Source organism: Anarrhichthys ocellatus, unplaced genomic scaffold, assembly GCF_004355925.1.
Source record: "Anarrhichthys ocellatus isolate YVR2014 unplaced genomic scaffold, GSC_Weel_1.0 scaffold42, whole genome shotgun sequence".
Taxonomy (NCBI): domain Eukaryota; kingdom Metazoa; phylum Chordata; class Actinopteri; order Perciformes; family Anarhichadidae; genus Anarrhichthys; species Anarrhichthys ocellatus.
Window position 1 is genome coordinate 445,263 of NW_022280072.1, and position 16,618 is coordinate 461,880.

The window sequence follows — 16,618 nt, forward strand, 5'->3', positions numbered from 1 at the left end:
ATATATAATCCATTGATTAATTATTTGTTACTCTTGTAGAATACATGAAATGAAGTTCATCTGGTCATTTAATTCTTGACACTCAGAAGGTAGATACCTGAATAGTAAAATGTGATACGCGAGTTTGAGAGAAGAAGCAGTTGCTCAGAGTTTGTGGTGTTTATTCAACAAGCACGCGATTTCAAATAAAACTAAAAAATAAGTCGACATAAAAAGCGTCCTACATTTGGAACGGCTGATGAACCCAGCTGGGTCATTACAGTACCAGATTTTGTGCCAATCCCCTGGACAAAACCAACGCAAGTAGAGACAGATCAGGAGCCAAAGAGATTTAGCTTGAGCATTTAAAAAGATCAAAACAAAAGTAAAGAGCTGAAGAATGATAAGTGAGCCTAACGGACCACATCTAGCAGTGCAACAATTACTGATTTGGATGCAAACACAGCTGGAAGTCTGCAGGCGTGCAAATCAGTGTTGGAGTGGGTGGATATTCATGCATATGCGTTAATGTACACAGTGCGTAGCCTGTTTGAGTGTGCTGTGTGCAGGCTGTGCAGGGATTACAGTCGGATGAAGACATAACTATAACAGCAGACACACTCGATGGCTGGAGTTTGGCCTTTTTGCTCTGACCATCGACTCTCTTATAACAGGTAGAATGTGTGACGTTTACATTTTGGGGAACTTTGCCTCCAGGGTCCAAGGCAAGATTTTACTGAACGGTACTGCAATCAGCAGACGTTCTCGGCCTGTATGTCCCTGTTGGTAGGTGTGATCAGTGGCTTGGAATCACATACTGATGGTTTGCTTTTCAGATTTTCTTTGGTGCATCATGTTTGTCTAGTGTACTCCTCCATCACAACTGTGTGTTTGCGGGAATCGAAACCGCGTGTGCTTGTGGCACTGAGGGTGGTCTATTTGACTTGGGTCAGTGTGACCGTTTGACCCGCCACAACTAATTTGGAAGTGTGCTATAAGTGCCGCTTTCTACTCAAAGTCACAGCCTCTTGCCATGTTGGTGTCACAGCAGGGATGCATTATTGGCTTTACTATTCAAGCCAATAGTCAGTTAGAAGAAAGTCACATTTTGTAACCCCAGTTCTCTGAGTAAAGGCCAAGACTTCAAGTGTTATCCATGACAATCTGGAGAGCTTGTCTTGAATAGCATTAAGTACATGCTAATTTCACTGGGCTCTGCCTGTGGAAACACCGTAACATTTAAAGAGATCGTGTTGTGCATTAATTCCGTTTTGATTTGATTAAAATTGGCATTAAATATGGGTGAAAACTTGACTTGAGTGATCTGTTTTTCCTTTCCTGTCACATTCTCACCTCTCTTATCCCTCCCTCCTTATACGCTTTTGTAAAGCCCAACAATAATGGTTTCTTGGCTGTCTAACATAAAAAGCCAATTGAAAAATGGTCTCCAGCGTTGACAATTTGGGTGCCACCCACTCCGTCTATGGTACTCAATAAGCCAGATATTTGGGCTTCATATTAATAATCACAGTGAACCTACAGAAATTTTAAAATATGGTCAAAACTCATGTGCATCCCTCTCTGTCTGCCTGGTCATCGATACAGCAACTATCAGATGATGCAAACAAAGAAAGTAGACGTTTGGCTGTGAGAACGAGAAAAGAAGACGCTTGTAGAAAATACAACACATGCCACAGGATTTCAACAAATGAAAAAGGCAAACGCATTGCTCCCGTTTGCCTTTCAGTGCCTGTGCTTCTTTCATTTTGCTCTTCTCGAGGGGTTTGATTGGCTCTGTCTGTAAACCTTTAGTTGATTGTCTGCTGCTTCCTTTGTCTGGCTCTCCAGGCTGCTGTTGTTTTCACTGCATGCCTGTCTCAGCACCACCATTAAGCTGCTGGTTCACAGGTCACGGGGGACGCTGTCCATCAAAGCATCCAAGGTGCAAGAATTCACCTGCCCCCCCCCCCCCCCCACGATCGTCTTATAACGTGTGCCGGACTGAAAAATAGATAGCATGGGGAGCCTGGGCTTAGTCGTTAGGTAACGCAGAACACAAGTGTTTACAGTGAGTGGGTGATTGAATAGTTACGGTAGTTTTTATGTTACGTTGTTATGTTATTATTGTATCACAAAACATGATCTCTTTTCTAACCTTGAGTAAGTTTTCGCCCGATCCTCTCCAATCGTTTCACAACATTAACAACGTAGAATTGTTTCTTTTATGCAAGCGTGATATGAAACATATTCATGAAACTTCTTTTGATTCAGAATCATCAACATTCAATGTACGCATGGTTTGCAGAAACCTACAACACCTTTGGGTGTGAGCAAAACTACGATGAAGCTCATTAAATTTGTACATTTTTGTCCTCACTCCGAGTATTATCTTGACTTACAAAAGCCAACTTTAATGGCTACGTGGTAAACAACAACAGAGAGCAATATAAAAGACCAGACATTTACATAATCAGGATTCAGCGACAGCGTCCTCCGATCGGAAACAAAACAGAACTGCAATCAGGACTCGGCAGAGCGAGACAACAAACCTAATTAATGAAAATTGGTTAAGCCTTCCTGGCTGCAAACCTGTGTCGCGCACACACACTCAAAATGCTCAATGTTCCTTTTTTAAATTCACAAGGACACAAATACATTTACAGACAGAAAAATACATCAGTTTAGACTTTATACAACAAATCAGCTTCATGCTCTCACAGTCAGTTTCGTCAGTCTCTCCCTCTCCTTCAGCCATTTCAATTTATTTTACAATCATGCACTGCTGGAAGTGCAGAACAGAAAGAATATGGAGATTATATCTTTATCACAAACACACTCACTCAGAAATAGTGCATTGTTTAAAAATCTGTTCAATAAAACCTACAGATTAACTTGAGTCCTGCATCCCTACAAAGGTCGCTAACAAACAGTTACGTCCCTGTCTAGTCTAGGGTTAAGGGAGGAACATAAACCGGTGTAATCAGATGTAAAATTACCGCTTATTAAAGGCCACAGAAAATAAACAATATAACAGCAACAAAGGACATAAGGCGAGTTGCTAGTGGGCATCGCTCCCATTCTGTCACCATGAGAACACTTTGCTTTCTGCTCACATTCCTCAGAATAGCTCTGACCACTGCCAGCGAGTCGCCCACAAGGGGTTCAGAGGAGAGGGGAGAGGGGGAGAGGAGGCTCCTCGCCCCCCCCTCTGGCTAACAGCATGGCTCCGTGACCCAAACAGATTGCATGATTATTCATAAGACTGCTGCTTTGTTTCTCTCCAAGTCACAGTTATAACATTTGACAATGTTTTCATTGCTTGAATCAAAGTTTGCCTAAACTAAGTAGAGCATTCTTTTCATTTGCTGTACAAAGTTTTACTTCTTTTTCAAGGACAACTGCGTTCCATGTAGGGCTGAGATTTATGAGAAAAAGCCAATATCACGACATTTTTGACTAAATAACTCAACTTCCATACTGTAACGATATTGTGACAATGCTATACTGTGCTTTCACAAAATATTTACACTGACGTGGCGAGAAAACATTTTTATATGCGCGCGTTTCTCCTCGTGATGAACCAACATTCTCAAAGCTTTCAAAGTTCTCCATTTTATCTGCCCATCGGCGTAGTTAGAAAACGTTGGATGTGCACACGGACAGACAAAAACCTGCTGCACAGAGCCAACGCAAAGGGTCGCGTCTGATGGTGTGACGTCACTTTGGCAAGCATAAATCACACTTCAGTGGGTAAAGGCAAATAAACAGTCTGATAAGTTGAGAAAATTGCATCTCTGCTGTAATGCAGCCTTTAAAACCAGGAGAAAAGAACACTTATGCCACATTAGTCTCATATCACCATATTGATCTATTGCCCTAGTTCCAGTGTCTACTTTCTTCTCCAGGAAGAACAAACACGCCAACAAGGCGTTTAAAAAAACATAAACAAACAAGGCTACAGAACAGTAGCTTACCGACCTCGCCTTGCAGGTCACAGCGGCCTGTCGAGGGTCTCAAGGGCAGGTAACGGAGGAATGAGACACGGGTGTAGAGGGGTGGGCTGGGAAACAGGTGGCTAGAACCGGCGGGGCTCACCGAGAGCTACTGCTGGTATGATAGGAATGACTGGAATGTCAGATAAGTTATTGTCTGGCAGGTAAAACAGACTGGGGGGAAAGAAAACTGGCTAATGGCGTGACAATGACGGATTGGTGGCAAACATGAGCACAAGATAGATGGAGACGAAAGTTCTCTTTAACAAATAACATAAAGTTTACTCATGGTTCATTTCAAGGACTCAAGGAAGGCCATTGTTGCTGTGGAGATATCAGATGATTGAAACTGCGGGAATCTGAATCTTTGTGATCGACTGTTCCATTAGTGCTCTTCTGACAAGATGTGATGGATTAGTCCTGCACACTAAAGCCGCTCAAAAACAAATGCCTGGGCACATGTGCACACAGCTCAGTCAGGGCTGGAGGAGAAAATGTCTGACAGACAATTATAATAATACATTTCTCACATTTTCCCTCCCTTGAAATCAATAATCAAAACAAGACTGGCGCTCATGCTGGATACAGGGCACTAATGACTTTTTCAGAGAAAAGTGTTTTTCTCTCTTACGGTGCACAATAAATCATCTGTTTGAGATAATGTTTCTTTCTTCGCAACAAATCCCTTCACGCTTTAACTGAAGCCTATTAGAGACTGTGATGAGGTCGGGAGAGTTCATGTTGAAATCCGACCCTTTATTGTCGTAAAGGGAACAGAAGAGCGAGGGCGACAGTTGCAGCATTCACAAACTATTCTCACATACCTATAATCCTCCTCTGTTCTACGCCCTCTCATGCCCGTCAGCTTTCTAAATATCCAACCAACGCTCACACACAATGGCTATGCATCCCGTCTACACACATTAAAGCCTGTAGAAATATCATTTCATATAAACAAACCCACACATGGCCTAAAGCTCACATTTACACATGTTGCGACTCAGATCTTTCATATTATATATGACCACATTTTCTATTGTCCATCAAAGCATTTCCTCCACTTATTTAATTGCTGCGGTCTTGGGGGCAAACGTTCTAAATTGCAGGAAATACAAGAAGCGGAAGACACTGTTGAAGAAGATCATCATATAACTTATGATTGAACTGAACACATTTGATTTCACAAGTAAACAGTTTATATAACTTGTTATGTTGAGCACATTTGGTTCATAAAAACATTCTTAGGAAGTGATTAGGGAGCGCCAGACAAATTGTAATAAATCACTCCAATTTGTATCAAAACATTTCCCGTACACGAATCGTGTGTTCTGCCAAAAGGTTACCTTGACCCAAACGAAGTCATGGGAGCATGACATGATGAAGAGACCAGATGCGTTTTGTTTGTGGTTCAAGCAACTGGTTTGATTGGTGGAAAGTGACTTAAGGGGGGTGAAGTTTGACTATAAGAGTAAGCTGTGAAAAGTAATACGTTGGATTTGCTGAACTTGTATGTCGGCTTGTTCTTATTAAAACACTTCCGCTGGGTTGCAACTTCAGTTCGCCGTCTCTTCTCGTCATTTTGCCACAACACCACCTAGGACCAGATCAGGCGGCAACCTCCGGTTCTGAAGTGAGGCCGATGTGAAAGTGCTTTAAACCGGCATTCTTTCTAGTGGCCATCAGGGGGCGACTCCTCTGGTTCCAAAAAAGAAGTGCGACTCTACTTCTCTCTTGATTTATTACCTCAGGAAACATTGTAAACATGAGTTTATGGTCTCACTCTGTAGTTTCAAGTCTTCTTCAATACAGCATGATGTTCATTTAGTAGATTATGCTCCATTTAGAGTCAACTAGACCATAAAGCAGGGTATGCTTTAGGGCGGGGCTGCCTTGTTTTTGACAGGTCGCTGTCACGGCGTGGTCTGGTTTGGGTGTCCGTGTTTTTGTCTTAGAACTTTAACCCTTTCACCGTGTGCTTTCAGTTCATGAAAGTTGGCTCCTAACATTTAGGTCGCCCAAAAATGCATTGCAGTAAAGACACAAAATCCTCCAAAAATGAAAAAAAAAAAAATAGAAGTTTACTGCACAAGCTTGCTTCTTGACTTATATTGTCTGTCCTCACTCTACACACACACACACACACACACACACACACACACACAGTGCTCAACTGGAGGTTTTATGCAATGACCTATCTGACCTATGAGTCACAGAGCAACATCACCACGGCAACCTTTGATTGTTGCTAGGCAGACAGGGGAATGAGATGAGCTAATTAGTGCAGTTGGACACACACAGACACACACTTAGGACTTGGACATTTTCCGACAAAACATCTTTTCCCATCATAGCCCTTCTCACGGTAAACTCAAAATTTGTAACTAACACTTTGTAACCAACACATTTTAGTAAAGTTTGCAGTTTGTTGAATAGTGATGCAGCCTATGTTTCATGAATCAATTACAGAAGAGGAAGCATATCACCTCTAATATCAGAAAAATGACTAAAATATAATTTAAGCAGGATAACAGTTTAATTAACGTTTGTTAATTGAGGCATACTGTGAACCTGTAAAATTAAATAATGGTCTGTCTCCAATAATAGCCTGGTGCTCAGTCAAATGGAAGCCTCTGTCATCACTGTGAGTTTTGAGTACTTCTAAACCTTGGCAAAGGAAAATGGATCTGAAAATAGAGACTAAAAATCAGCTTCCACATGAAGTACAAAGGGCCAGCCAGGAAACTGTAATTCCTGCGCTGCAGAGCAAGGGCTTTTAACTTTAGAGCCCAAAATCTGCTTGTGGCAGCATTAACACTGCGTCATTTTGATTATGTCTTTTTATTGTTAAGTGAGCAGCGGGTTTGCTACCTGGTCAGCTCAAAATGAAACACACAAAACATCATTGAAGACACAAAGCGGTTCGTTTGCATTATGGCCCCAAACCACACTTTAGACTTTTACACTACAAAAATAGGTCGGTACGTTGGTGTGTATGTGTGCGAATTTGATGAAAATTTAGCAGTGACGGGACCCGGGGCATTTATATGAGAACTTCTCGGCAGACGCTGTGCTTGAACTGCCACTAAAGAGGCACACCACTGCTCACTTCAGTCCTGTCAAATCAATCTCACAAGCACCCTCACTCACATTCAAACATGGAATTTTGTGTTTTTTGTGACTCAAGTGTGTCGATCTTTCTGTCTTAAGAGGCTGCTCAATACATCTTGTCCTTGAAAAACATCCCCATCCTCACGTTCTTACTCCCACTGCCTCTCCACTCTCCTCATCTAGACACTGCTCAGTGGCATCCATCTAATAGAGACAGAGCCCATGTATTATTCCACATTTACCGACATTGTTAAGCACAAACTGTAATTAAGTGTGAGAAAGTAACCATTAAAAGTCATATACGCAGCCTCTTTCTTTAGTTCTGTCATCATTATCCCGTTGGATCTAAAGCTTGTTAAAGCGCTGAAGGAGGTAAGAAACTGATTAGAGTCCAGCTTACACATCAGGGTGTGTTGCTGTATGTTCATTCTCCATTACAATAACACGCACACAGAAGCACACACTTAAAGAAACAACACTGGATGAAGGTTGTGTACAGGTGACATAAAAGGGGTTAAATACTTGACATATTCTGACCCTATCTTGCCAATTTAAAGCACAAATGATTAGCAATTACCTCTCCAAAGATAGAGTCAGAGGTGGTTTCTCTCTTTATCACCGCCTCTATTCATTGATGCATGTTCATGCACGCACGCACGCACGCGCAACTGCTGCCGTTTGACGGACAGCAAATCGTATAAGATTTGTCACAGAAAACCCAGAGCGAAGATAAGCAAACCCAACTCGCCCCCGTCATTTCAATTTACAGGAAGTGTTTGACCTTTTCACACTGCTCTAATCTCCCCTCAAGCCATCTTGAGCCAAAGCAAAACTAGTTGGGAGATTGATTTTTTTCTGAATAAGTCATTGTAAATGTTGAAATTGAGGCACCTTGGGGATGGATAGATAGATAGATAGATAGATAGATATATAGTTTTCCTCCCCTTAAAAACAATTTTAAATCCTTAAAATGATCCACAAAATGGACGTAATGACAGTCTTGGCTCGGCCTTCCTCAAATGGCTCTCTTGTGTTATTCATTAACAAAGGCTGCTGCCTAGAGACTAATTTAAACCTGAACGAACAGGGCTCTCTGCTTTCGGGTGGTCAAGCAGATTAAAGCACGAGCTGTCAAACCCCAAGTGAAAGAGAGCTCAAACCTCAGATTAAATTCATTAGACAGATACAAGTATAACCAATACAGTGAATTATAACTAAATACATATTATGTTTGAAAAGGAGTAGGCAGAAGTACATTTTTTATGACTTCAATTACTTAAATAACGAACTTAATGTTTATCACGTATGATCATCTTAATATACAATATTATACAAAAACAAACAAAACAACAAAATAATTGATGAATTCATCAATTATACACCAAGGCCCTGCTTTTGTCTCATTATGCATTTCCCATCAGCTGCTGTAAATACATTAACTCCTGTGCAGAATAAATTATGTAAATACAGATTTATTTTACATACTGCATGCAGATGTTAGCATTTAGCTAAAATCACCGTTGTGCCAAAGTACGGCCTCACGGAGCCACTAGCACGGCCACTTGTGTGACTCTATGGCAATGTTGGTGGGTTGGTCGAGCATTTTGCTCCAGACGGAAATATGTTAACAACAAATATCTGCAAAACAAATGGCATTTACATCAGCCTAAGCTGTAGTTTGTGTTCAGTATTACGAACATTAGCATGCTAACACCCGAAGATAAGATGTTGAATTTGGTACACTTTATATTTGCCAAACATCAGCATGTTGTCGTTGGGAGCTTGTTGACGTTAGCATGTAGCCTCACAGAGCTGCTAACATGGCTGGACCCGTAGCCTTGTTACTACCAGAGAACTGCGGTTTCTGTAAACCATAAAAGTGCCATAATCTAACTCCAACCTCAATCTAGGTACTCGCAGTAACTAAATCATTTTGTATGAATGCATTTGGAGCAATCTGGCTGCTTCTTTAATTCTGTTAGCTCACACGTAGCAGCCATGCAAGACTTCTTATGCTACTTATGAAGCAACGATCAGAAACAGCGGGCTTACTGTCGATCTCATGATTCATCTGAAACCAACCATCAGACCTCATCCTGCTCATTCTTCAAACATGGTAAATGAAGAGCTCTTACAGCTAATCTGACTGATGGAAGAGGACAATGATGTCCGAACACTGCACTGGTAGCAAATCATCTCCCCCCGCCTTCTATTCTCCCTCTCTGCCCCAATCATTACAGTCGGCCTATAAATAAATGCCGGAGCTGTCACACAGGCAAATGGTGCTTCCAACATGGGAATTGGTGGCAGGGAGCTGAAAGGAGGGAGGGAGGCAAGCCAAAAAGAATAATGATAAGCCACAATATGAGTCGTTGCCATGGTAGGAAAGAGGCACTAAGGAAGAGCAGGTAAAGTCAGACATCTTGACAGCTTGACTCAGACAGACAGGTAGGCAGAACAGCAAATGGAAAGACAGACGGAAATATCTCTGTACGACTGGCTTCAGGTGTGGTGGGCAAAGGGGCAAAGGTGGGCGAGGAAGACAGAACATTCATCACCGTCAGAGCAGAGAGGAGGAGGAAGAGGAGAAGTCACTCGAGAAAAATCCAGGAGGAGAAAAGTGTCTCAAGCACCAGAGCATCGTAGATATAATCAAGTTGAATTGCTTTGATTCAAACCAATGTGACAACTTGTGCTGGCAGCGTTCACTCCTGGAAGAAAATTGCCACCGAGTGCAGTTTCTAAATTCAAAGTTGCTTTGAAAACAGGCTTTTGTACAAATATATTTAAAGTTCTCTCCTGCTGGTTGGAGGATATTATTTGACAGTAGATGAAACAGAACAACTAGAGATGTAGAAAAGGAGCACTGCCCTGTTAGAATTAGAGGTGCAAGCTTTTTATACGCCCAAATAAATCACACAAGCCCAACATTTGCCTTGTACGTTTTACCAAGTGAAGAAATTAGATACCGTTCCAGAACCAAGGTGCAGTCATCAGCAGCTCGTGTTATTTACGGGTTATCCACCACCTCGTTGTGTCTCGTCGGCTGAGAAGCTTCACACTACCTGCGCGTTGACGTCGGTCTAAGTTCTACATTCTGCCAACGTGTTTGCAAGGCTGTGTTGTAATTCATTTTTAATCCAGATGTGGATTCATTTCACATTTTTAAGAATTACTGGGTGTATTATGCGTTTGTTTAATGTGTTTGGGTTTTTTCTGGGAGTCACAACCACCATCACAATAAGGCAGCAGGTTTGTCACGTTTTAGGGTTTTCATGCATTAACTTAATAGGTTTCTGCAGCTTGCCACGATATAAACATATCAGATCATTGAGCAGCTTTATCACACCGTCTCCGGGCTAATGTCATTATCTCCTGTGGATGCTTTTTTTTTTTTTCTCCATAGAGCTTACAGTTCTAGACAGTAATTATCTTATCTAATTTACTTTCTTCACAAAATCTTTTGCTTTAACAGATTGCCATAACAGCTGCATGTCTGGTTGCTTTTGATTGGCTACGATAAATATCCACATATCATTTTTGAATAAATTACCACATGCTTAATTTAAAAAGTGAATAATTTTAAAGCATGAGGGACATGCAAGTTCACACATGTTTGCAAAAAAACTAAATATGACCCTGATGATGACAGCTGCATAATCAGGTACCCCTGTGGTGGTGTATGGGGGCTTTAATTGACTGCCTTAATCGACTGCCAGCCAGCACCAATCAAGCTGCAGAGATCTGAGAGATGTGAGGACCTGGACCAAGCCTCTTGGGTGCTGGTTAATCCGCCAGCCTCAGCTCCTCAGATGTCGACACACACAGAGAACGGTATAAATGCAGCTAGCGCAGAGAGCGTAATTACATAAGTTATCGAGAAGCGTAAAATAAATAGCTCCCAGAATAGATTTAATATGTGGGTGCATGCACTGATTGACAGGGCAATAACATGGAGACACTATGGAAACACGAGTACAGTATACTGCATAAAAAGGTCTTCAGGCACCATGTTTATATTGTAAAATCAATCACAGGCTCGCAGGGAGATTTGTGTAAATAAATGCTCAACAGAAAAGGAATGAACCATCTGAAGCGCATCATCCTATTTGAAGTGCTCTAAAGGAAGAAAGGCAGCAGCGATGTTTCCTCCTGAGTGACAAAACACCTCATTTATAGTAAATTACCCAGAGACACAAATCATTCAGGCATTCACGCTGTAATCTCACCAAAACACAAAGAAAACAATTTTTCTTTAAAAGGGTTTGTTACAAATGCATACTACTGTCTGTGTGCAGGCCCAAGACAACAGGGGACCCTGCAAGATATTCCTTGCGGGGCCCCTTTACTTTGTGTGTGCGCGCGTGTGTGTGTGTGTGTGTGTGTGTGTGTGTGTGTGAAAAAGACACACAAAAACATTAAAATTGATGAACTAATTCTGTATAAATCCACAGTTACAAGAATCGTGTCTTTAAATATGATTGCAAATCAATTTTGAAAAAAAAGCAGACAAACATTCATTTATTTTTTTCAATAATTATTGACAGCATGAACTGTACCAGAACTGCGTTTTTGAATAGATATAAACGGTTAAACATTATATTGAAATATAATTTGTCAGTGCTATCATCTTGCTGTTTTAAAAGGTGCCTTGTCACCCAAACAGTCCTCTTCCTCCTCAGAGCCCTCAAATGCACAGGGACTGACCGTTACAATGAAACAGGGAAGAGGATCGTCCATGAAGATTGATGAAGAAGATGGGTGATAAGACAGTGGCAAGATCCAACTCCAGATTTCTTATTTGCATAATAGCAAGAGCCTGCTGCCCAAAGTGAAATCCCAACTATATTAGAATATATTTGATGTATCAGTGGACATTTTCTGGCATTTGGTTGTGCAAACGGTTCCTTGAAGGAATAAAGTCATCTCAGTTTATTTCAGTCCATTGGCTACAACTTGCATATTTCTTTTTACATCACCAACAAAGTATTTTTAGACCAATTTCCTAAATTTCAGGTGATCAGTTTCGGATGATTTCAACACAACAGTACGGGTCATTTTCGACCAGATCAACACATTCTAAATCTGCGATGAAACCACTCATTGGTGGAGCTTGCTCTGCCTTAAATTGGCAACATGCCCACATAAGACTTAATCGCTGAAATAAAATACTATCTCCATGTTGTTATCTGAGCTGCATATTTTTGGTGTCACAAGTTTGATCATGATGACCAAAGGCTGTGGACTTAGTGTGCATGCCAGAGGGGCCACATACTGTTGGATTTTAAGTGGATCCAAACACTTTAACCAATATCTGCATGTGCAGTTTTGTGTGTAGACTGTATATGTGTGTGCGCGTGTCTGTGCAACATTTTGGAGAAAACTGCTCACCTGCATTTCACCATCCAAAAGGTCAGGAAACACCAAACCCATTGAGAGCAGCTCTCTGTGTCCCCGTCACTCTGAGAGTGAGAGTGGTGCTACACACAGAGAGCCGGGCGGCGCACCACACAAACCGATTACACGTCTCATCTCCACAAAGAAACTTAACCATCAGATGATTGGCTTGGTCCGTAATATGTGGCCTGATAATGCCAAATTAAACACAGCCCTCCTAATTCAATGAGAGCTCACATCTGTAATTCAATTTGAGGCTTCAGTGGAGAGCAAAAGAGCAACGAAGGAAATTCAAGCAGAGTTGGAGTTTCTTTGCGGGGCAGCACTGTCATTATCATCATCATACAAGTCAACTTAAATAATAGATATCTCTTATTACTCCCTGTGCTCTGTTTTCCCTTCTAAAAAGCGTGCTCTGGTTCAAACAGAATGCCAGATGAAAGCACTCTAATGGTCTCATGTGAAGACTTCTTCTCTCTCGGGACTAACGGGATGAATCTGAAAAACGTTCCTCTCTAATTCTGCCCGCCGTTATATCGGGCTCCCTCTCTCTCTCGCGCGCGCCTGCACGGTGCATCGATTTGAGAGCGCTCCGGTAAATCGGTGAACCAAACGGGATCGGAGGAGAGAGACCACGAGAGAGACATGCAACAGAGAGGTGCCTACCTGAGGTAACGCAGGGGTTCTATGGTCTCAGCCTCTGCTTCCGCCGAGCTGTGGTTCATCTTGTCCATCTGGTTGTTGTTGTTTCTCGGTTTCTTTTTCTCCCACACGGTGAAATGTGAGGGACGGATGAGCTGCGCCGCTCCAAAAGAAAGAGACACTTTCCGCTCCTTCTCCCCGACTCGGATTCGATAAGCGCGCACTGGCTACCTCTTTGCCTGCGAACAGACTGAAGAATGTCAATAGACTTCCTCCCTCTGTGGCTCTTGATTGCGTCAGACGCTGGAAGGTAATTACTGGCTGCTACTCACACACTCTGATTAATGCCTCTATATGATTGTCTCGCTCTCTCCCACTGTGGCCCCGGATCATTCTCTAATAAAACCAGCTGGCTCTGTGTATCAGCTGCGCTCACCGGGGGGAAAGCCAGCCAATTAAGACTCAGGAGGCACGGAGCTCGCCGGCTGATTGGCTCAGGCTGCCTCAATCATAGCCCCCCTCCTCAAATTGTCACAGACACACGCACACACACACACTCCTTGGTGGCAAAACACTCCCTTGATGTAGAATCTAGAGCAAGCATCGGAGTGAGGAGACACTTTTCATTTGGTGGTGGGACGTAAATGAAGCCCAGTAAAACAGATTTTACTATTGCGGGACCTGAGTGGGTTCACAGCAGCACTTTGTTGCTCCAGCACACAGATGATGGCTGATCTGAAACAGAACCACTGTGAGCTCACAAAGGGCTTTGATGCATGCAGGCTGATGGTATGGATTTTGAGGGGGGGGGGGCAGGAGAGGAAAACATGAAGAGTTTAAACAGCACTCCAAACAGTGTCCATCTTATTGAACTGTACATTACTGTATCTCTTTGACACAGAGGTGGCATATGTACAGTAGTATCACGGGGAGGGACCACAGGCTGCCAAGGAATGGAGCTCATAAGTGGGTCGTGGTGACAAACAATAGCTCACTGTCTTCTATAAAAGTCTCGCTCTCCTTTTTCTCTCCCTCCCACCAGACGCCATTAAATCTCTTTACTGCAGCTCGACTACCAGAGCAAAGTCCGAGGACTTATATTATATAGATGAGGGTCTAAGTCTTGTTTTTCCACCACATCACACAAATAAACCTTTCATTCCTGTGAGGGCTACTGAAGACTAACAGGTTGAATGAAAAGTTGGCGTACCCAGCCACCTAGGGGTTATACATTGCTGCTGCAATTAAAGCTGGAGAGTCAGTACTGTGGTCTGTAAACTAATCATGACTGCATTTTGTAGTCTGTAAAATAAATGCTCACATGCCCTATTTATACATTGAAGGCATCACTGGTCATTGTTCCTCCATACCCCACACATGCTCCACCTCTAAACAGTCCCTACTTCCTGTTTAAAGATCCTTCAGATTAGCTATTCAATGCATTCTAAAGGTCAGCTGATTATTACTGGCGTGATGTGCATATGGGTTAGCGGGTAGTACTTTATTATACATTTGAATATGTGAACAAATCATTCAACCGTGATGTTCTGCACAGAAGAGAGGCTGCGAGGTCTGAAGGGTTATGGATGAATGATTAAGTTCCTTTATGCTAATCCAGTGCATGGGGGGGGGGGTGTAAAATGTTGAAATGTTTTGACATCTTGTGATTTTACAGTCAGATAATTTAACAGTAAATCAGTGTCGGTGCTAAAAACTGTTATTTTCTCTGCAGGGTTTTCTTTCTCATTTTTTGACTTCACAGGCTGGTGATGTAACTGCTAGAAAGGATCCCGCTTCCTATGTGCACGCACGTATTCTATGCAGATGCTTGTGAGCAGGAGGTTACAGGCTACAGACGTTATGAAATCCAGTAGAAAGGACATGCAATAGCTACTGTCGCTGCAAAAGTCTCTATGTTGAACACTAAAAGCTTTAAGACTAGCTTTAGGGAAGAAAACCAGGATATTTTTTCGTTGATTAATCGTTTTGCCCCCCAAAAATGTCCTACGCCCCATTATATAAGCGAACGCTTTTCTGCTTATATGATGACTAAATTTGTCCCGTCTTGTAGCATCCATTCTGTCCAAATGTGGAGCTGCCCCGAGGTACAGAGTCTGTGTGCTTTTCCATAGTTTTTTGGATTAAATCCAAAGAAAGATGAGAAAATGACTCTTATTCGAGGAGAGTGAGCTGTGACTTCTAGCTGGGGTTCTGCTGGATGACTAACTGATAATTAAAGGTTCTACTCCTGGAGGGGTCCCACGCGCTCCTCCCGGCGATGTAGTTCCCTGTTGGCGGGAAGGAAGAACAGAAAATACTTTTAGATTGAATCCAGTAAACAAACTATCAAAACATACACGGGCCGAACAGCATCTGGTTAGTGGCACCAAAAACACAATAAAGGCCGACGTCACACATGAAGATCGTAAGATAGCAGCGTTACTTTGACCAGGTCTCAGTGTCGGCGTGTTCTTGCCCTGCTGTTAAGTTAGCAGATGGCTTTTTATTTTTTATAACTGACTTTAGAAGACATATCGGACGGATAGTACGATATTTCAGTGGAGGTGAAATGCTGCCCCCTACTTGTTCGGAGCATGTGCACACATTACACATCGCCCCTTTAAATATTATGAATGAACAGGCAACCCAACCATGACAGAGGGGTTAAAATTAGTTTTATTATTATTTGATAGAGCAGAAAAAAAATCCAAAAACAAACACTTCTCATACATCGTTATTTTTTTTTTTTCCCATTCGGGCCGCACTGCATTGTCTTAGCAGAGCCCCGACCCCAAACAAAACGGAATGGTGATAATGTTGACAAAACAGCAGCAGGCAGTAGTCAGGACAGCACAGGGTTACACTTAGCAGGGCACAAAACGAAGGGCTCGTTCCAGCGGGGGGGCTATTTTCTGCCTGTCGGGGAATGTACAGACAACCTGGAAGATTTCCGATTGCTACTTCGAGACTGAAATACAAAAAAAAAAAAAAAAAAACTTGAGCAATCTTAAATTAAACTTCGTCTGCTCGTATTTCTATCAGCAAATGCACGTACTGCACTGTTGCACCGTCCTAAATGAAACCCCGAAACGTACAGCGATGACACCCCGGTACCGAGGGGTGAACGTCAGCTGGTGCCCGGTTACCTAACGCAGTGCACCACCATCATTCAGTGTGGATCCGGATAACGAACGGTGAGCTAAAGAGTGCACGCTGGATTACAGGACACAGATCCGTCAGATTATCACATGACGGACGAGTTGTGAAATCAAAAGTGAGGCAAACAGGGCAGCAAGACTCCAGGTTTGTAATTACAAAGTGACGAGATCATCATCACTATTGTTTCAATGTGAAAATGATGAACAGATACAGGATAGTGAGGGGAAATAACTGCTGGGATGGTCAGAATCTTCTGTCAAATGGTTGTTTTTTTACACATTGCTTGTATCCAGAACATTTTACCCTCTTTTTACTGCTTAAACTCAACACGTCGATGTTTC

The 16,618-nt window shown here is 42.3% G+C and overlaps 1 protein-coding gene across 1 annotated transcript in view; it reads right to left on the reverse strand.

Moving 5' to 3' along the window:
• The window catches only part of yjefn3 (YjeF N-terminal domain containing 3), a 45,811-nt gene extending 32,165 nt beyond the window's left edge, over nucleotides 1–13,646 (reverse strand). Inside the window, exon 1 of the mRNA XM_031868531.1 lies at nucleotides 13,143–13,646. Within this exon, the coding sequence (XP_031724391.1) occupies nucleotides 13,143–13,210 (68 nt within the window). The 5' untranslated portion in view covers nucleotides 13,211–13,646. The remainder of the gene's footprint in view (nucleotides 1–13,142) is intronic.
• Nucleotides 13,647–16,618: the final 2,972 nt, after the last annotated feature.